The sequence below is a fragment of the Anopheles coustani genome, chromosome 2 (genome assembly GCF_943734705.1).
Source record: "Anopheles coustani chromosome 2, idAnoCousDA_361_x.2, whole genome shotgun sequence".
Classification (NCBI taxonomy): Eukaryota; Metazoa; Arthropoda; class Insecta; order Diptera; family Culicidae; genus Anopheles; species Anopheles coustani.
This window is the reverse complement of record NC_071289.1, coordinates 54,670,611-54,690,567: the sequence shown is the minus strand read 5'-3', so window position 1 is coordinate 54,690,567 and position 19,957 is coordinate 54,670,611. Positions and strand designations below refer to the sequence as shown.

Genomic DNA, 19,957 nt, shown 5'->3' with positions numbered 1-19,957 from the left:
TGAAATTGTCGATGTATAGGTGCCTTTCCTGTGCACATTACATTGTACCCAGGCCGGACCCGAAGGGAGTCTAACTTGCCAAATAAGAAGTTGATTCTCAGGCATTGACTAACCGCGGATATATTTATCGAGTAGATATTGACGTTCGTGAAGTAAATTCGGAAGAAAATAAAACTTTGGAATAAAATCGAAGAAACAAACACGCAAATATGGCCAACAATTTTAAACTAATTAAAAAATGTCTAAGCAGGCACGCTGGACTGGGCAATACTGCTGGTGCACACAGTTTCATTAGAAAGATTTTTCATGCAATTGTTCTATTTAGCGTGAAATTACCAGTCAATTTATACATCAACATTGAGCAGGACATGGTAGATGAGCTATTAAACTAGTTTTTCATGTAGATCCATTTAGTAGCAATTAAAGATTGCAGAACTAAATAGACCATTCACGGTTCCTCAAACTATTCTTTCACTTAACATCCTGACCAAATTCGTCTTGGTGTGTCGTGTCGTTCTGGTTCTAATAAACCACGTTATATGGTTTACGTAAGAAGGTATTACTTTTTTTGAAGGTGCACAACCATCTCATTTTCTCACGAGACGCCACTGGATAATAGATAATTTTGTACAACATAAAACGAAATTAAACAGTGGTTTCTTTTAGAAAAATCCTCTTTAACTTCAACAAACTGTCACTGTTTCAGTTGCAGGTGACGAATAAATAAAAAGCGACGATTTCCGTTCTGGTGGTAGGTGATTCTAAAGCTCTCATTACTCACTATATGTTGGTGAGTACTTTTTGATGTGTTATCTCGATATTTGATTTGCTTGAGCAAACGGAGATAAGCTGTGTTTCACTATTTTGTCTCAATTTCACAATCATCACAGATATTTTTGTCAGACCATCCTCATGCCTTTCGGGTGTTCATGCTCGTGGAGAAATTCCTTTCATTGCCTTCAAAACGAGTCTCTCCTCGGGTCGGTGGTTAAGTTGGCGCACAGTTAACGGGGAGCATAAACATGCGTTATTTGTGTAATCTCTTCTTTCACTCTATCATACCCCTTGGCCGACTTGTGCCAGTGACTTGTTGGGATCACATACAAGCTTAAACCGATTATTATGTGCACACATATTGCCGGAAATATCGGTATGTATGTATAGATATAGAACCTATTTACTATAATTTTTCCATCTAGTTTTAAAGACCAAGCGAATAAGCATCTCAATAGTTTTTGAGGAAAACAATAAATAAAATATAAAAAATAACATAAAAACATGCTCGGGAACTCCAGCCCCTGAGGTCGCCGAGAGGCACACAGGGCGTACATGCGCGTACAAGGCTGGTGTTTCAGTGTAACCCGATGTAGCCGTGTCCTATAAACGTGTCCCCTATTAACTTTCACTTTCGCTCCCCTTCCGGTTTTGCATCTATTGCATGATATCTTTGCGAATATAATTTAATATATATCTATCACGCAGCTCTTCCGCTACAGGATAAAATCCGAGCACTGCCGGGAGCGTTTTTGCATCCAACGGGGACCACCTCTTACCAAGCTGAGCACTGATTTCCTGGAAAAATGATATAATTTATTATTTTACTTACATTCCAAAGTGATAAACATGGTGGCCCATACCTCGATGAAGGGGGCCATCATTACAGACGGAATCGACAGATCGATACGCGACACTTCCAGACATTTAAGCTCCCGGCCGCGTAAGCGAGACACGCCCACAAGGTTGTGCGAATCGAGTACGTAACCGTGGATAATGATTTCTTGCAGTTTTTTGCAGCGCCAAGCCATCATCACCAGCGGGTCCTGTTCTGTGCGCAGCACCAGTTCCATTATGTTACGATATTCTTCGATACGCTACGGTATGCAACAAGGTGTGTCAATATTTGCATGTAAATTCGGGACCTTGCTGCTTGATTTCATACCATTGAATCGATCCAGACCATACTTCGAAGTGTGTCCTTGTAGTGGCGGGATAGATATTCTAGCGCATCGCAGTTGATCTGAAAGATGGCATATAAATTATGTGTGCAGAATGATCAAAAACGATCGATTTAAAACAGGCATATTAAATAATTTTGAAGCATTAATCCACGTACTCTTTCACAGAACAAAACCTTCAGATGCGTCAGCGGCATCGACGGACGTAAGATGTGGGTGTGCAGTATATCGACCGCTTCGTAAGCGCACACCAGCGTCAGGTGCAGTTCTGTGGATGGATTTTTAGATCGAAAACTTGCCCACGCTTCCTCGGACAGCCCACAGTGATCCTCGTCGATGCCGTGTACGTGCACAATCAGCTGGCGCAACGGAAGCAGCTGCAACGTTTGCAGCATGTCGTCGCACATGACATCATAGTCGAGGGTCAACACACGCAACATGGTACACTTTTCGAACAAACTCGGTTCGATCAACCCGAGCGGATAGTGTCCTGGATCCTGCTTCACTGTGGCAAAGCATAGTCGTTCCAAATGTTGTGGTTTGGCGGTGCACTGGAAAGACGAGCACAGCAAATAACCGACAGAGTAGTGTTACAATGAAATTAAATGAAGTATTGATGGAACTACATCAACTACAACTCACTTACCGTCAGAAATTCCGACGCGTGTACTGCTAGACTTTCCGAACATCCCAAATCCAGCACCCGAAGGGGTGGATTCGTTCTAGTTAGCAAAGCTTTTACGGGTTGAACGAATAGCCTTTAGATAAACAGAATACAATTTCAGCAAACTTTTACGATTTCTAAATGCACGCGGTCCGGAGCAACACTTACTTAAGAATGTAATTCCATTCTTCCTCAGAATAGGCAGTTGCCCTCAGCTGCCTTCTCATGGAGATGCCCGGCGTCACCCACGTTGCATTCTTCGGGTAGATCGTTAAACTAAGAAGGCGTGAGCTTTTACTTAGCCTGAAAAGAAATTGCAGAGCACCACACGTAGAACGGCTAGCTTCGATCAAAATATGCAACTCCAACTCATACTTGAAAAGAATTTCTGCAGTCAGCTCGACATCGTAAAGGTTGCTCGAATCGAAAGTAATCTTCACTTCACTCACGATATGGACCAGCTTTTGCAAATAGAAGCTAACCTTCTTGTTGTGCTCTCTAGCAACATCAAACTGGATACGCTTGAAGAATCTAAACAAAAATCAAAAAATAAATAGCATCAGTATGGACTGTGGGTTACACAAGATATTAGTTGCTCCATGTTCTGCAATTGCCAATGCATACCTGGGTTGAAAGAGCACGGAACGCCAATGCCAACAAACTCTCGAAGCATTCAATCGGTCCCGATGGTTCAAATGTTGAAAAACATTTGTTAACACAAGGGTTGGCAGCTGGCCCCAGTTTGGCTTACTACTCATCACGGCAGCACCAGCAGAAACTTTCTCCTCGCCGCCCAGATCCAACGACGTCGACCAAGGCGACGGTTTCCGTCAGTTTCCTTTGGCCACGATCGGGAGGAGAAAATATTGCAAAATTTTTATGCGTGGCTCCGCTATTTTCCGGGTCGTTTATCGCTAGTTTTATCTTTGCCTCCTACGCCACGAATCCCCTAATCACCTCCGCACGTAATAATGCGACGCAATTCTCCTGATGCACTCGTTTGACTTTTGCCTTGGTTTCCTGTTGGCTTTGTGTGCAAGTGAACTGCCTGAGCCAGCAAGGGTGTTCGGGGGAAAATCGAATGGCTGGTTGTTATTGACAGAATAAACACGGTAACACTTTCTACAATTTCATCACTTGCGTCGGGCAGCATTGGAAAAAGCAGTGACTTTTGATTTCCCCGTCAGCCCTCAAATACTTTTTTCTCCGCGAGCATAGATACAACTTTTCTATTCGATGGGCTGTTTGTTGCGTTTGTTTTTCACAGCTGTTGTTTTCGTAATATCAGTAAATCCAAAGCACCCCTACTCTAGCGGAAGTAACTTAGATTTTTTCACTTCACGAACACTCTCCACCCCACTCGACAAACAAAGTGCTTTTTTATAACTTTTCACAGCGCCCTCGCAAGATGTACCAACCAGAATGATATGAAGAAAATTGTCGTTTATTTTCGATGTGCCTCTGTCATTGTTTTTGCAATTTTCCTTTTCTCTTCTGTTTTGCCTCAAGGTATATATAGCAATGAGAGCTCAGCGAAAATAAAGCAAGATTTCTAAAGGTAAATGTTCAAGCCATTCAATGTTTTTCGATTTGTTTACTTTATTCGAATAAGAAAAAAGCCAAGCAACGTTGCCGGAGAAATGACTTAAATTTGTGAGAACGGAAGTCATGTTACAATATGATACTTTTTCCTTTTCGCAAAGAAATCATATGACTGTACCTGGTCTCCTAGATAGACATTATTTCTAATTTGCGGATCAAGGTTGTTAGAGCATACTGCAATAAATTTGCTGTCATAACTTCAGAATTCACAAAAATATTCACTTGCTGGTTCGTATGCTGTTTTGGTAGTTTAGAAAAAAGTTCTTTTTATACCATAAAGTTTCCATTTTTCTTACAGAAACGACATCTATCAAGAAGCACCATGGCTGGCATTATCAAGCAGGTACAGTAAGGAATGCAATTGCAAAATGGCTCACGGCAAACAATCCGGTCCAACAAATCCACTGGTTATGTCATACCGAGTCGCATCGATTTGTGCTAGTTTGTTTTGAGACAACAATACGGTTCGAATAACTCAAATAATCTTTTTATCTTGCAGGCAACTGGCTTGACTGGAATGCATGTGGCTAAAAATCCCCACCACACGCTGACTGCCCTTTACAACAAGATTCTTCGAGCCGTCGGCAAGATGCCGCAGGATGCCGCATATCGACGATACACCGAGCAAATTGTGTCTGAGCGTGCTAAGATTGTTTCCACGGTAAATGTTAGCCTATCGATAGTTCAACGAAAACTTTCCGTTTAATCAATATTATTGCGTATGTTTTTCCCTAGACGCCGAATGTGCGGGAAATTGAGCAAAAGATAAACTGCGGCCAGGTAGAGGAGCTGATCGTCCAGGCAGAGAACGAACTGACGCTGGCTCGTAAAATGCTCGGTTGGAAACCATGGGAGCCGTTGGTCAAGCAAGCGCCAGCTAGTCAGTGGGCCTGGCCACCAGCGAATCTGCCGGAGTTGAAGTGAAACGATCGCCGGACGCTGTGTGGCAATCTTTCCTTCCGCTCATAACACTCGTAGGCAATGAAATGTACAAGGCTCGTATGTAAATAAAATGTCGCACATCAACGATGCGCATTTAAGGAACACCACGGACGACTCGTTGTTCCTTTATCGTGGAAAAATTACGTTCAGACGACGTCGTTTGAGTAGCTAGTTGTTTATTTCGTTTAACCCAAAGGTATGCTTGATTCGCGACTATCGTGTGAAAACTACCTTCAACTTAAGCCTGTAGTCATGTCCTTCGCACGGAGATGGGTGCCGCCCAGCCGGGAAAAAGATAATTCAATAGTTATGAGAAAAGGATAATAACCCACTAATGCGCGGTTTACCATCTCCAGCCATGCCACCAAAGTGCTGCGTATAGGTTGCCGAGCCGTCTAGCTTCGTGTTACCGCTCGTGCTCTTCCACAAACTGGCAATTGCTTCCGCGTTCACATCCGTCCCGTAGCCATCCTCATGTGTTGCACCGAGGTTCAGTGAAAATTGTCTCTTAATACGATGACGCTCCTGTATGCACAACAAAGATCATGTAGAACCGTTCCATATGCAAAGGGGATCGCTAAGATTATATGCACATACCCATATGTTTTGCTTCCAAAGTTGACCATCCTGCAACGGTTTCGCGCACAGGAATGGCACACAAATCACGAAAACACCGTACAGAAGCCACACCAACTTCATTTCGTACAAAATTGATTTGTCAAGCTTCCCACAAGAAATAATATGTTTGCTTCGTCGACACAGCGCACTTTTTTTTTACTAATGAATTGCGTACAAATCCGAGAACAGTTGTTTTACAATTCCTCACTGATAACGACGGATCACTTGGAGGCTGCGTTGTAATGAAAACAGAGCTCCTGCAGCACAACCGCGAATTACGATTGGTGAACTTATCAGTTATAGAATGACTACATCATAAAGCATGTGTGTCAGATGAATTGAAATTGTTGCACTGAATTGAACAGCTTATCATGTCCATGAAAAATTAATTTATAAAAACTGGCCTATTAAACAATATTGTCCACGATTGAGTTAATAAATTCTGGTGCTCAACAATTAATAGAACGGTTTCTTTTCTTAGAAAGGGTACAAAAGTCTCATCCAACATATTGATTTTCTTTCCGTTGGAAAATCAACCCTTTTTAAACACTTTTCCTTTGTATTTACAGTTCACACGAGCAGAAAACAAATTCTTTGCTGAAAATCAATTTCTTTTCTTTAAAAGAAATGAAATCGCATTTATTGTTTTCGATATTTTTCATTATTTTATATCATTATCGCACAGTATTGATAATATAATAATAGCGATGGAAGTAATAGGTTCGTGTAGGTTTGTTCCTTCGACATGTACTTGCGCAGTGTTCCGTGCACAGGTTGTTTTTACCCTTAAAACGTATATATTTCATTAAAAAAAAAATGAGTTAGGGACCCTCGAAATCGTAGCAATTAATTGCATTGAGCATTGAGCAATGGTAGAAAAGTTGTTGTAACCAAAGAGCCCCCATATAAGCACTAATTTTCCTTTGTTCCTGTTTGCGATCAATTTTCCATGTTTCCATGTAAAGATACCAATTGATAAAAAAAGAAAGATGAATTGCTACTTTATTGTTTAGAAGACGATAAATTTATATTGGAAACTACTGCCATTTTTCGCAAATTTATTTGATGGGGCTTCTTTACAAACGATTCTTCATACGTTTCCCATCGTATATTATTGGGTACTGCTGCGTTCATATTCAGAAAGGGTAAACTAATTTCCACGATGTTTTCTTCTTTTTCGTGCACTTCCTTGTTTTTGCCTAGCATTTCTTCCATTAATATGGTTCCATGATTCTATGTCCGTTGGCCAGAAGTATATATCGGGTCGATAAAACAATTAAGATTTATAATAATACAACCACGCAGCAGAACGAAAGGACATAGGGGTGTCCCTCTATCTATAGTGCGAACACAGCATCACCACACATCAACTATTTTCACGAACAACTTCAGTTTAGCCTAGACTTAAAAAATATTACTTAGAATTTCTTTGTGTTGTTCGTGACTCTACCGCACGTTTCCTTTCTTTCCTAAACCTTAACCGTTCCTAGTGTTTTTTAGACTCACGCTTTTACAAATTAATCTTTATCCTTCTTTTGTTAATCGCCTAAAATATGTCTTATTTGTTTTATTATATTTTTCCGCTCGCTTAAATTACACGTTGTCGTGCGTTTCATCGTTTTCACATTCAATTCTGGTTGAAACTCACTTGTAAAAATGAAAAAGAAAAACAATTTCTTTGCAAATCAATTATAACTTTGCTGCAATACCCCTTCGATCCTGTTGTAAAAGTTTTCCTGTTCGGCTCTGGTGAGCCTGGTTTGTTTAACGTTCAGTAAATTTATTCTAAATCTTATAGCCTAAATGTGTGTTGGGGCCCACAAATTTGTATTCGTTTCCGGTGGAAAGAGTTTGTCAATGCAGAAAATTGAAAAGTTTTGGAAAAAGTCGCACGAATGTACAGAACGAATTACGGAACGTTGGAGAGAAAAACAAAACAGAAAAAAACCTCAAATAAAAACGAAACAATTGTATTCTATATACAGAAACACCGTTGCGGTTCATCATCTTTTTGTTTACTTTTGATTCTTTTCTCGGACGCCCAATTAAATCTGCTTAAAGACAACCTCTTCTTTAACAAGAAGCAGATTATACTAGATTTTTTAAACACTTGCTAGAAGTTGCGCTTTTTGCTGATGGTTAGTTTTAAGCGCCGTTTTTTATGCAACTACTACTCGGCAGAAGATAATAGTGCGGCTAACCTTTGTTCTGCAATTATCGCCATTTATCACTTGTTCGGTAGAGTAGAGTATGCAGTGAAAAAATACGCTACATTTGCCCATCATGGCAAGAAAATTGTTGTTCCGTTTTGAATATGACCATTAAAGAGTTTGGTTGTGCACAGGTGGCCGGTATGCATAAATTAGTAGGAAAGCAGAAACAATATCAAAATAATCAAAAAAACAGTTTCACTCATTAATGTTGCAATTTTTACATGGCAAACAAATTAGCATTTCAATTGATTTTTCTTAATATCTTCTTTTTTATTTTGTCAAGAATCAATTCGTTATTCATTTTAATAGGTCCTAGCCAAAAACAGGGAACCGGAATCACCTGTGTCGTACACTCCGTACAGGAAATGTGAAGTGAATTGTGAATATTGTTTAATGGTATGTTTATAGTATTTTTTAAGTCTGTTTGATTTCTATGTAGTACGTGTGCATTATGCTTGCATTGAATAAATAAATTACACGCTCGCAGCATGAAGTAGCTTCACTGATGATAACGGAATCAAATCGACTCCTTTTCAACTTCATCCAGGTCAATCCACATTTTAGTCAAAAAAAAGCAACAAAACAACTGTAAATTATTTGTTGTTTCTGAAACTGTAGACGTAAATGTACATAAAAAAGAACAATATTCCATTACACATTCCGTCTGTCGAGAGTCTGACAGCACAAGTTAGAAGAAAAGGTCCATTTCGTGGCCATTTATATTATTTTGTATATAATCAAAATAGTCGCACAATGGCAATACGATAAACTATTCCATACTTCACGTTTGTTTTGCAGTTTGGCAAATTACCAATAACGTGTTCATTAGTAAAAACAAAACAAAGAAAAACATTCTTGGGTTCAGTTTAAGAAATTATCCCAGTTTCGTCCGTTCAACAAAAATGTTGTAAATTAAAAAAAACTGGTTTAAAAGCTCTCTGTGATCAAGATGTGTGTTTGTGTGGCTAGCTTGTTTAGGGCGCATGCTTTAATAATTCTATGTTCAGTTATAGCTAGCTAGGCTATGAAATTTCATTGCATGGGGTACCTTTTTACTCTTAACTTTCTTCTAATAGCGAATTGTTTGCATATGAAAAAAACGAAAAATTCTATTCATGGTTACTAGCAAAGTCAGTTACGCTTGAAGTGTTAGTATGAGCAGGTCGGTTGCTTATCATTATCCAATAAAACCACCAAGCTCATTCAAACGAGCAAACCTAGTTTGAGCATCTCGTGAAATGTGCTGCATGGCAGGAAACGAAATGTCCGCCAATTTCCGGCATCGTTAAATTTCAATAAACTTAAAACAAAAAAACGTTCCCTTAATCGCATCCAAAATCAGTGACACCATACGTGATAAAACATATATGAGTTATTTTGATTCAATGTAATAACTAATATTCGTTTTCTTCATTATGATATTCTCCCTTTTCCTTCCCTTCAATAGTGTTGTTGCAAACGCGTGCGATTTATCCAACTGCAAACGCGTGTGTCTTAAGTCCTATATGCAAGCAAATTGAAAAATCGTGCCTAATAATCGTCCTAATAGCGGTGTGGAAACAGTAAAGTAAAAATATGTGTTTAACAGATTACAAGAGAAAACCGTGATCAAAGCAACAATATTATCATAGGGCAAAACTAAAAAACGAAACATTCAGTGCCTCACAATTTAAAGCACCAGTGTGTGTGTGTGTGTGCATAAACAACAGAAAAAAGATACTTTAATCACACTCACAAATCTCCTAATAAAACTAGTCTCTAGTGCGTACTATCGCGGAATATTCCACTGTGGGAATCGATTAATTAATCGTTCGCAGTCTAGCCGTCTACATTATGTGTGGCTTTTATAATCCGCATTTCATTGTTAAAAAAGGTGAACAATATGGATTTTGTTTTCTTGTCGGGAAAATAAGGGTAGAGAAATGAGAAGGTAAAAATAATTGTTTATCACTAAAACAGCACTCACTTTTATCAACGCACACTTAGCATATTATAGCCTGTCAGTCTGTCGTCTGAAGTCGCCATCGCCGAAGGACGTAATTCCTTCTTCCTCTGATAGAAATTAGGTTGTTTCTATTAAACCGACAGCACTTGGAGTTTGATCGTTACGAAGAAGAGGATCTTCGGAGAACGATCATCTCGCCAAATCCGTCATTTCAGCCGGACCGGATTATATTGATGTTGTTTAAAGGTTGCTGGGTTGTAGATTTCGATTGTTCCCGTAGGTCTGCTGCTGCCGGGAATGCCTTGACGTGCCGACGTGATTTCAAGGACTACTCGATGTGAATCTTTTCTGGTTCACCAATTTGTTGTATAGTTTTTTTATATATACCGCGTTAGGTGGGTTCGGGGATCGGGATGATTTTAGGACTTCCAGTTGTTCTGCCGACTATTACTCGGACCGGGCCCGGATTGCGAGAGCATCTCCTGATACTGTCGCTGCAGCTCCATCGCCCGCTGCATGTCAGCAATCGATGAACCTTTGCCAGCTGCCGAAAGAGACGCTGTAAAAAAGCAAAGAGAATGAAAATGAAATAACAATAAAAGTGCTTAATAGTACACTCCCACAATCTACTGGATAAAAATACGATGGAACAATAATGTATGATGATTTGAATAAACAAGATACATTTTAATTCCAATATTTTCGATCAAAACAAAGCTTCTTTAATTTAATTTTTTATTTCGACATTGGAAACTGTTAGCTGAATTATTACATTTTCAAAACAAAACTAAATCGAAACTACTTTACAAAGTCAGTGCAGTCTTTTTTCGAGTTGATCGTACATTAGAGGTGTAAAGTATGGAAAAACGAAAATTTTTTTTTTTTATTAGCAAATGACTAGAAAATTAAATACAAAACATATGGATTTTTGTTAGCGTCCTTAGCTACAGAAACATAAGAGGCCTGCAAGCGAGCGATCAAAGAAGGGTATTGGTAGAGCAGATTCATGAAGTTTGTCTATAGAAAGATTCAATTGCACGTTTTAAGGAGCAATACTATTTTGTGAGATGTTTTTTTTATAGAATGATTAGTTAAGATGATGAGTCCCACCTCTTACCCCAACACAGGTTTGAGAATGCCTTGACGTGCCGCGATAAGTAAACAATATCTTCTACATAGATATATTGCGTTTTTTACGTTCGTAACAAATCTTGTACAAAATATACTTGACTGGAATACGAAAATATTCACTTAAAAAACGTTTTTATTTTTTACCATGAATGTGTCTTTTCTCGTTTAAAAAGAAATACAACTTGCACACGATGTGAGTATTACTGTCGCGCGCGGGGTTAGGATTTTGCGTGACAAAACTAATTGCGTGACAAAAAGTATGTTGTAGTTTGTATTCCCTGGTCAATGAAAATATAGAACATTTAAAACTATAGTTTTGGGGAAAAATTAATCAATTTCATCGCAATATTTCGATGCTCAAACACTAAAAGCTTTTGACAAAGTGAAATGAAATTATTGCTTGTTTACGACGCAGGTAGCTGCATAGATGCTGGAAAGTTGGCTGTTGTATTCCACCGCCATACAGTAAATCAGGGTTTTTTTTATTGTGGTGGACATAGTCGACTCATAATGATTGATCAGTTTGGGATGAGATTGGGCATAGTTTCATAACATTCGAACAACAATAATACATTAAGACAAACTGATGCTGATCTTACCCGCTGCCTGGGCCATCGCGAGCTGGTACGAGTACAGGAGTGGTGAGAACTGCATCATTTGAGCCTGCAGGTTGTTCAAATTGTTCAGATTGTTCAAATTGTTCAGGTTACCGGCCTGCAGGTTTTGCTGAAGTCCTGCGTAATAATAGATTGAAATGGGAAAAGTGTTAAAATTTTGCCGACAATATCGAAAATCGATATACTGGACGGTAATAACGAACGAACCTCTAAAGAGCTGTTGATGGAGCGCTGAGACGGCCGCTGCGGCCGCCGTCGAGTTGCTTAAATTCGCCAGATTGCCCAGGCTACCAAAGTTACCCAGTGCCCCGAGTTGCCCGAGACCGCCAAGGTTGGCCAACGCACTGAGCTGGGCAGCGGCCGCTTCGGCGGTTGCGTTCGCGGTTGCACTGTGTCGGCTGGAGCGCGAACTGGACGCAGGGGGTGGAGTCTGGTGCTGGTTCGGTGGCGTCGGCGTCGGCCGAGGGGTCGGTGTGGGGGTTTTCGACTTCGAAGGAGCGACCTGCGACTGCAGATGGGCCGCGTGCAGCTGATGTAGATGATGATGGCGGCTCTGCTGTTGCTGCTGATGCTGATGTTGATGTTGATGCTGGTGTTGGTGCTGATGCTGATGCTGATGTTGATGTTGTTGCTGCTGCTCCTGTAACTGTTGCAGCTGCTGCAGCTGCTGAGCTTGCTGCTGTAATTGCTGTTGCTGGAGCTGCTGCTGCTGCTGAAGCTGTTGTTGCTGAAGCTGCTGCAGTTGTGCCTGCTGCTGGCGTAGCTGTTCCTGTTGCTCTTTTTGGCGCTGTTGACGCTCGGCTCGTTCTTGACGCTCTTGCTGGGCAGCTGCCGCGGCTGCTGCTGCCGCTGCGGCCGCCTGCTGTTGCTGTTGTTGCTGCTGCTGCAGCTGCTGGAGGGCGGCCTGTTGAGCCTGCACCTGCTGCTGTTCAAGCAAATCGCGCTGATCGCGAAGACCGGGTGTCCCCGATGGAGTTGGATGGATCTCTACCGGCGATGGACTGCTCTGTGCGGCCAACCGCGCTTCTATCTCCTGCTCCTGCTGGAGGGCCTTCACAAAGGCCGTCTTTAGGCGATTCGTGTGTTCCGCCTTGAGCGCTTTTTTCACGTTGCTAGTCACGCACTGCTCGCAAATAACCTTCGGCTCCTTACCAACTAGAAACGGAGACGGGGAAGAGAAGAGACAAACGGGAACGGGTTAGTTAGCTACAACTTCGCGCGCTAACTGTGCGGCGTTAATGAAAACACTCCACAGGAGCAGAAGTAAAAGGAAACAACACAAAACCTGGACTGTTCTGAAAAGTGGGATTTCCTCTTTTACCCTGTTTTTCCCATTTCCAGACGGGCGTAAAATCGATTTTGCACTGCGCGCAGCGGTACGGTTGCTGCGGTGGATTTGGTTTCTTATCCTTCGTCAGATAGTCAACCACGTGCTCGAGACCCAGCAGGTAGACGAATTCGATATTGCTCGGATTCGGCACGAAGTGCATCTCTGGTGGTGGCGGTTTCGGGGGCGGAATCTGTAGCATCAAGGAGAGAGGTGAAAAGAGAAAGAGTCAAGTGTCAGAAACGTATTAAATGTTGGAGATTTTAGCTTAGATCCACTACTCACCTGAAGAAGTGTTTTCTCTAGCTGCTTGCGGAGGGCCAGTTTTGCCGAGGCTTGCCGTTGCGCTTGGCTCTGCGGATCCTCTCGGATCGATTGTTCCCGGTCACGCTAAAAATTGTTATTGCAAATAATGAGCAAACAAGAGAACAAACAAAATTAGTGATGATGATGAGAAAAAAACGAGTAAAAAGGAACAATTATAAAATGTTAGTAATAAACATAGGCTATCTGCTAAACCTCATAAATAACAATGGTGAATCAAGTTCGTATGGATTCGAAATAATAATTATCGTTAAAATAAACGCTATACAGTCATTTGACCTTTTATCAAGTGTATCAGCTCTCACTTAGCTATTTGTTTCAGCGAACTTCGCAAATAAGTAAAAATAGTGTTAAATAAAATCATGTTTTTTGAAGTTTGTAACTTAGTCATAAAAATTGTCCTAAGAAAAATTAATCACCGGAAATATTTTTCCAGTAAAAAGATTTATCATGACTGAAGAATGCGGTTGTACACGGCGGACATGTGATGTTGTTTCTCCTCCGTCCTCGCCATTCCTCAATCCGATTGAGGAGTAGAGCGGAGAGGAATCCAAGTAAAAAAATATTCGAAAATACTGATACATAACGGAACATTCAAATCATGAAATTAAACATACATGACTTAGAAAAGCGATTACCGCTAAAAGGTGCGGCACACGTACTGAAAGGTGCGACCATCGTGCCTAGCGTGCCCCCATCGTCTTAAAAGAGTCGGTCACCTTCTTAAGACTTTCGACATGATCTTGTTATCCCAAAAGCTCCGATGATCGTATTCGCGATAGATCACCGGATAGATCGCACTAAAAGGTCGTAAAATGTTCTATAATTTTTAATATTACACAGATAATAAGTATCTTAAATAATCACTCATGGTCAAATGTTGTGAACTATTATGGTAATGTTGTTGTGATAAAATTGAACATTTGGTAACCAAACGGAAATCTCTTTTGGTTATATTTTTTTGCAAACAAACCGAAATATTTTGTTTGATTCTACAGTTACTCCCAAATTACCATGGAAGATGAAAAAAGTAAAAATGTCTACCCTTACACTATTTGAACATGAATAGATTTTAGCTGCAATAGTTTCTCTAGAGTCTCAAGAAAAATATCGCCACAAAAATGATGATTTGAATTGCGAACTATAATTGTTGACGAACCGCGGGGTCCGCGACAGCCGAGCGGTAGCGCCGGTTAGAAAAATCGGTCCATGAGCGCCGGGGCTCACCACCTCAACGGCGTGGGTTGGAATCCCAAGTACTAACTTTAGTAGTGATTTGAACATAAAGTAAAAGCTTCATAAGTAATGTAGGCTGTGCAAAATTGTTTGTAACGACATATACTTCAACGTTGAAATTTGTTCGGGACAAGGGCGTTCGTAGGATAATCGAATAGTTCCACGGACAAAAAAAAACATTTTAATTTGTAAAGTCAATACTTGACCAAGAATAAAAATTTAAACAATTCGTTGAGGATAAACTTGTTTGCAATCCAAGATAAAAAAAATATTGTCACAAAAAGATTCGAATTTGATATCTGAAATTTGCTCAAAAAACTTTTTTTTTTCATTCATAACATTCAATAAAAAAGTTCAAAAGGTGCAGTTTGTCATTTTACAGCACTCGGATTATCCACCTGCCGTGTTAAATTGACCTGGGATTATCGATGTCCTACCGTGTTTGTAAATGATTTGTTCACTTTGCATGGGGAATATTGTTTGGTCCTTTGCACCTAAATTCATATGATAATACTCACCTTCAGTGAAACCGGTTCGACGGTGGTACAACTTATTTGTGCCGGTATCGGTGGAGCTGGCGTAATTGATACTGAGCTACTTAGCTGCGAAAAATTTTGCACCTGTGAAAAGGGGGGATTGGGAAAGAATGCAAGGTTTAATAAAAAATCTTCATTCATTGGCATGATTAGATTGTGGTGAAGATGGTCTCGACTGATGATGGTCGCTTTCTCTTTCTATAGGAATTATTTACGCATGGGAAAAATCAATTGGACCAAATCAACTTTACATTCCCGGTCGACTCACATTTCGCTGCTTCATGGCCGCGGTGGGCGCATTAGTTGGTGTGATCGTCACCGACGGCGTAATAGTGAGATTTGACCCGGCCCGAGATAAGCCAATCGGTAAGCGCTGTCCGGGGCTACTAGGTGTCAGTGTTGCTCCGCCCGGCAACGATGGTCTTTGGGAGCCGGCGCCCTTCGGAACCGGTGTAATGTTTAACGGTGAGCCTCGATTACTGCAAGAAAATAGGATTAGAGAAATTTAAAAGTTTGGTTGATAGTTTGGGGGTTTGCTGAGTAGTCAGTGCGAGCTTTTTAGTACGATGCCGCGGTTGCCATTGGATACTGAACTTACTTTACAGGATTAGAGATGGGCTTGTTGGACGAAGACTTCGAGTGCGCAGGCAGTGGCACGGCATTGGTCGGCGTGACGCTCAGTGAACCCTTCGTCAGGGCGGCAGGAATCGATGCCAGCGGGTTGGTCGCTAGGTTGACGTTGCTCGGCGTCACGATAAGGTTCTCCTTCATCATCACCTGCTGCGACTGCTTAAGCTTCTTCAGTAGCACTAACTTTGTTTCCTCGCTGCGCAGCTCCTCGCGCAACTTCCGGAGACCGCGCTCGCGTTCACAAATTTCCGCGGGTGTCAGCTCCTTAATCGGATAAATCGGTGGCATTTCCTCGTCCTCGGATTCGGAAAGGCCGCCGGAGATGCTGTTAGCACCCCCTCCACCGCCGTTCTGCGATCGTCCGTTCACTTTCGCCGGCAGTAACACGATGTCCGGAACTTCCGCGTAAGACTTCACTTCTGTGCGGGGTCGCAAAACACGCCGACCCGGAAGTGGTGAGGTACTTCTACCACCACCACCGCCACCGCAACCACCACCACCGCCGCCGGCTCCACTGCCACCTTCCATTCCCCGAGTTCCATTACCGCCATCGATGACAACTCCTCCAGCGACACCGGAGGAACTGCTATTTAGACTGCTCGAACCGGATGACGGTGCACCGAGCGGAGGCAGGGCAGGCGTGATGGTGAGACCAGAGTTTTTCGCTAGCGCCCGCAAATCGCGCGCCGTGGACGGGGTGATCGTTAGCGACGAGCGACCGGAACCGAGACTTAGGTCCACAACCGCCGAATCGTCCACGTCCATTCGCTCCATCGTTCTTCTGTCGATGTCTTAATTCGATTCTCTTTAATGCTTACAGTTTTACACAACACTTTTTCTCTTGCACTATTTTCTTATTTCTAAACCTCTCCCAGTTTACGACGTGTGTCCCGCCGTCTCGTCGCACACCTTCCTGATAAGAAGAAAACATAAATTACATTCTATTATACAAGCAACCATTGATTTGACGTTCGATTGAAAGATCGCTTAGGAATTTGGGATCGTATTCTTTGTAGTATTATTATTCTAAGAAAAAAAAACTTCTTTCGCGCTATCGTTCCCTTTTTCCCACACAAACACACACACACACACACGTATGTACGCACAATCTGCTTCCGTCGTCGCGACGTTGTACAGCGTTGTATCAGCAATCAACATCGGCGTGTCGCTATAGAAATCCGAGAACATCTCTTTCACCCTCTCCCCGGCCGTCATGGCTCCATCAGCTTCTTACATCGCACACGGTCGTTTTGCCAACTAATCACAGCTTTCGAATATGGTTTTCCGTGCGGAAGACGGGAAATGGGAGCACTCGCGTGCAATTACATAGTCACTATTTTCGTCATCCGTCGCACACCCGTTGTGCCACCGATACCGTTTTTTTCTTCTTAGACACCAAATCGAGGAACACCACAAAAGGGCAGAAAGGAATTCACGGGGATAATCGAAGGCAGCAACAGAATTGGTCGCTATTTTCACAAAGTAGAAGGAAATTTCATCCCTCGATCAACAATCGGAATAAAGTTGTAAACATACGATTACGCCAACAACGCACGACGGGCGCCCGAAAAGCAGTTCACAACGTTGCCGTTCATCTTGAACGACTTTTTTTTTAGTCTCTCACTGTTTGCTACGCCATGATACTTTTCGGCTGTCAACTTTTCACACCGCGAACCGTGCGCTCTAGATATCGGAACTATCGGTGTCTTCCTCACTTTAATGGTGGCGTGCCGTCATTAAAGCACACGGACAGCAGCATCCGCACCTTCCGCGGGCTGCAACTAAGGCAGGAACAGCGGCACAAAATATGCAGCACTATGTCGTGCGGTCATAAACACCTGGCAGACGCTGCAATTTAATACGGTAAAAGATGCACACGCGAGACGATGTACACTTCTCACACGCTGGCTTATCCATCCAATGCGAAAGGTATTCTTGTACAAAAAAAACGGAGGGGACGGAGAACGAAACAGACTAGCAAGTAGAAAAGTTAAACAGTTAATCTGTTTCTCCAAATTCCTAACCCTTCCTGCAACGAACGCTAAGAAGCACACTTTTAGCTTCTTTTCGAAACCGATAATTGCTCCAATATTGCAGAGAAATACACTTTTACACTTATCACTTCTAAAACTGGAAGCGAAACAAACTTACCAGGTTCAACTATTTTCACTTTACACCAAGGTTTCCTGAACGAAGCAACACCAACTGATTCGAGAGGTTGGATCATTTCAGTTCCGGCCATCTTGATTTTGTTGATAAAAATGCGAAAAAGTTATATGTACGTTAAATTTAACGTTTTTAAATCATTGATTTGAGGAAAGTGGAGTAATGTGGACGTTATTTCAAAGGATCATAACTCATGGGGCCTTCCGTTTATATTTGATAACTTGTAATTTTTCGTGGCTGTCAGGTTTTTCATTTTTAAATTTAATGCATTTTTTTTTCTTCTGTTTATTGTGTACTTTATTGCTGTTTTATTTAAATAAACGGTTTGTTTTTTGTACATAGCTGAATTGTTTTGCCTTGATCGGTTTCCAAGATTTTTTTCTGCTCATCTACCGAATGGATTACAATAGACCCACCTGTCAAACGATAAGTTTGCAGAACGAACCTTTAGCCAATTTGACAATCTTCTAACAATCATCGTTCTTGCCATCTTGGCATTTTTAAGCACGTTATTTGCGTTATTTTCAACCCTTAACACTCAGCGAAGATCGATAACACAGTATTTAAGTTAACTTTTCAAACTATCAAAGTGAATGGATAAGAAGTATATGCGGGTCGAGTTAATAGCATATACAAAAAATGTTGTTAAATCTCAAATGAGGCTCCGGTCTCGATCATGTTCGCCCTATGTTTTCAAATCAACACATAAAAGGGGCTAAAACTAATGCTAAACATTTCACATCCATTCCATCCAGTGTTTGAATCGAATAGCTAAAATCCAACACAGTCAAACCATAAGTCACATAGATTCGGATCACGAATTAATCAAATAAAGTCGGAATTGCACAAAAGGAATTTCAGATGAATCAAATGGAATCAGAAACGAGTCGAGTCAAATGGGATCTAGTCCTGTAAAATCCATCAATGGATTAATTCTTCGAATCTAGCGAATCCTGATGCTGCCCACACTAGTTCGGAACCGCCGAAGTGTTTTTGTTTTGTTTTAATTTTGCTTATTTGACCCGTTCTATCTGATCGCACTTGTTTTGCCGAGACATTCCATTATCAGCCAGTGATTTGGTAAATCGCTTGGTAAAGGCTTATAAACTCATCTTGCTTGGTTCAATCTTCGACCATTATCAAAATGGTGCGTGCATGGTTTATGGACAGCGAACCAACCGATCAGCGTTTGGAGCACCAGCTCGATCCACCACAATTTCTTAACACGGACGAGTTGTTTAAGAGCACAGGTGTTGAATATTTCAAGGTACGATTCAATTCTGCTTCATTTTTTAAACACTAACATTATGTTTAATATCTCCTGTGATAACAGATAAACATTCCGACGTATGATAGCGACGGTGTGCTGGAAAAAATTCGCAAGGATCGCGGTTATTCATACGAAGATGAAATTACCTGCTCCAAAGAATGTTTGACCGATTACGAGAACAAGTTGAAAAACTTTTTCACCGAGCATCTCCACACCGACGAGGAGATTCGTCTGGTGTTGGACGGATCGGGTTACTTTGATGTGCGTAGGTATGTGGGCAGCAATAGATTTGCATCATACGCTTTTATATGTTTTGATACAGCTTATTTTTCAATTCACCCTCTGTCAGCGGCAAGGATGATGCTTGGATACGGATCGAGGTCATTGCTGGTGATTTGATCATTATTCCAAGCGGTATTTACCATCGATTTACCCTGGACTCGAAGGTATGATCGGTCAACAGTGATCGTTTGTCTTGGGTTTAAACTTGCTAAAAAGTGTATCGTTTTAGAACTTCATCAAAGCAAAGCGCTACTTTGTCGGGGAACCAGTTTGGCTTCCGTACAATCGTCCGGCGGATGAAATGGAGTGTCGTAAGCATTATCTTGAGCGATTGGAAGCTGGTTTTGCTGGGTAACGGTAGTCGCCTGACGTTATCAGCTGCAGCTACATTACTCGTTGTTTCCGAAACGCAGTCTAAAACAATCACATTGAAATTTGTTTTGAATAAAGATTCATGTTAACATTTTTAAAGCATTTCGGATTTCAATTTCAACTAAAA

The 19,957-nt window shown here is 41.4% G+C and overlaps 5 protein-coding genes across 11 annotated transcripts; 2 read left to right on the top strand and 3 right to left on the bottom strand.

The window, feature by feature from the left end:
* Positions 1-1,199: 1,199 nt before the first annotated feature.
* On the bottom strand, positions 1,200-4,104 carry LOC131262752 (F-box only protein 33). Of its 2 annotated transcripts, XM_058264822.1 has the most exons (9): positions 4,038-4,104; positions 3,244-3,457; positions 2,995-3,150; positions 2,788-2,922; positions 2,602-2,713; positions 2,114-2,506; positions 1,940-2,017; positions 1,638-1,871; positions 1,200-1,572 (listed from the first exon to the last, which is right to left on the bottom strand). In XM_058264822.1, exons 2-9 carry the CDS (start codon positions 3,375-3,377, stop codon positions 1,432-1,434), a joined length of 1,383 nt encoding a protein of 460 aa, XP_058120805.1. In that variant the 5' UTR covers positions 3,378-3,457; positions 4,038-4,104; the 3' UTR covers positions 1,200-1,431. The 2 variants fall into 2 exon arrangements, with proteins under 2 accessions (XP_058120805.1, XP_058120804.1); XM_058264821.1 differs by lacking the exon at positions 4,038-4,104 and having other exon boundaries at positions 3,244-4,024.
* Positions 4,105-4,359: 255 nt separating this feature from the next.
* Positions 4,360-5,274, top strand: LOC131262449 (NADH dehydrogenase [ubiquinone] 1 alpha subcomplex subunit 5). Its single transcript, XM_058264453.1, has 4 exons — positions 4,360-4,449; positions 4,520-4,564; positions 4,721-4,882; positions 4,957-5,274. Exons 2-4 carry the CDS (start codon positions 4,544-4,546, stop codon positions 5,143-5,145), a joined length of 372 nt encoding a protein of 123 aa, XP_058120436.1. The 5' UTR covers positions 4,360-4,449; positions 4,520-4,543; the 3' UTR covers positions 5,146-5,274.
* A 59-nt stretch (positions 5,275-5,333) lies between these two features.
* On the bottom strand, positions 5,334-5,862 carry LOC131264652 (uncharacterized). Its single transcript, XM_058266921.1, has 2 exons — positions 5,761-5,862; positions 5,334-5,688 (listed from the first exon to the last, which is right to left on the bottom strand). Exons 1-2 carry the CDS (start codon positions 5,860-5,862, stop codon positions 5,464-5,466), a joined length of 327 nt encoding a protein of 108 aa, XP_058122904.1. The 3' UTR covers positions 5,334-5,463.
* Positions 5,863-9,917: 4,055 nt separating this feature from the next.
* LOC131263002 (putative uncharacterized protein DDB_G0271606) lies at positions 9,918-17,906 on the bottom strand. 5 transcript variants are annotated; one of them, XM_058265120.1, is made up of 9 exons: positions 17,892-17,906; positions 15,709-16,653; positions 15,379-15,589; positions 15,093-15,194; positions 13,300-13,404; positions 12,973-13,207; positions 11,895-12,842; positions 11,670-11,804; positions 9,918-10,498 (listed from the first exon to the last, which is right to left on the bottom strand). In XM_058265120.1, the coding sequence occupies exons 2-9, from the start codon at positions 16,512-16,514 to the stop codon at positions 10,359-10,361; spliced, it is 2,682 nt and encodes an 893-aa protein (XP_058121103.1). In that variant the 5' UTR covers positions 16,515-16,653; positions 17,892-17,906; the 3' UTR covers positions 9,918-10,358. The 5 variants fall into 5 exon arrangements, with proteins under 5 accessions (XP_058121103.1, XP_058121105.1, XP_058121102.1 ...); XM_058265122.1 differs by lacking the exon at positions 17,892-17,906 and adding an exon at positions 17,456-17,536; XM_058265119.1 differs by lacking the exon at positions 17,892-17,906 and adding an exon at positions 17,277-17,378.
* A 986-nt stretch (positions 17,907-18,892) lies between these two features.
* On the top strand, positions 18,893-19,929 carry LOC131263564 (acireductone dioxygenase). 2 transcript variants are annotated; one of them, XM_058265781.1, is made up of 4 exons: positions 18,893-19,173; positions 19,240-19,445; positions 19,526-19,622; positions 19,688-19,929. In XM_058265781.1, exons 1-4 carry the CDS (start codon positions 19,051-19,053, stop codon positions 19,811-19,813), a joined length of 552 nt encoding a protein of 183 aa, XP_058121764.1. In that variant the 5' UTR covers positions 18,893-19,050; the 3' UTR covers positions 19,814-19,929. The 2 variants fall into 2 exon arrangements, with proteins under 2 accessions (XP_058121764.1, XP_058121763.1); XM_058265780.1 differs by having other exon boundaries at positions 19,499-19,622.
* The last annotated feature ends 28 nt before the right edge of the window (positions 19,930-19,957 follow it).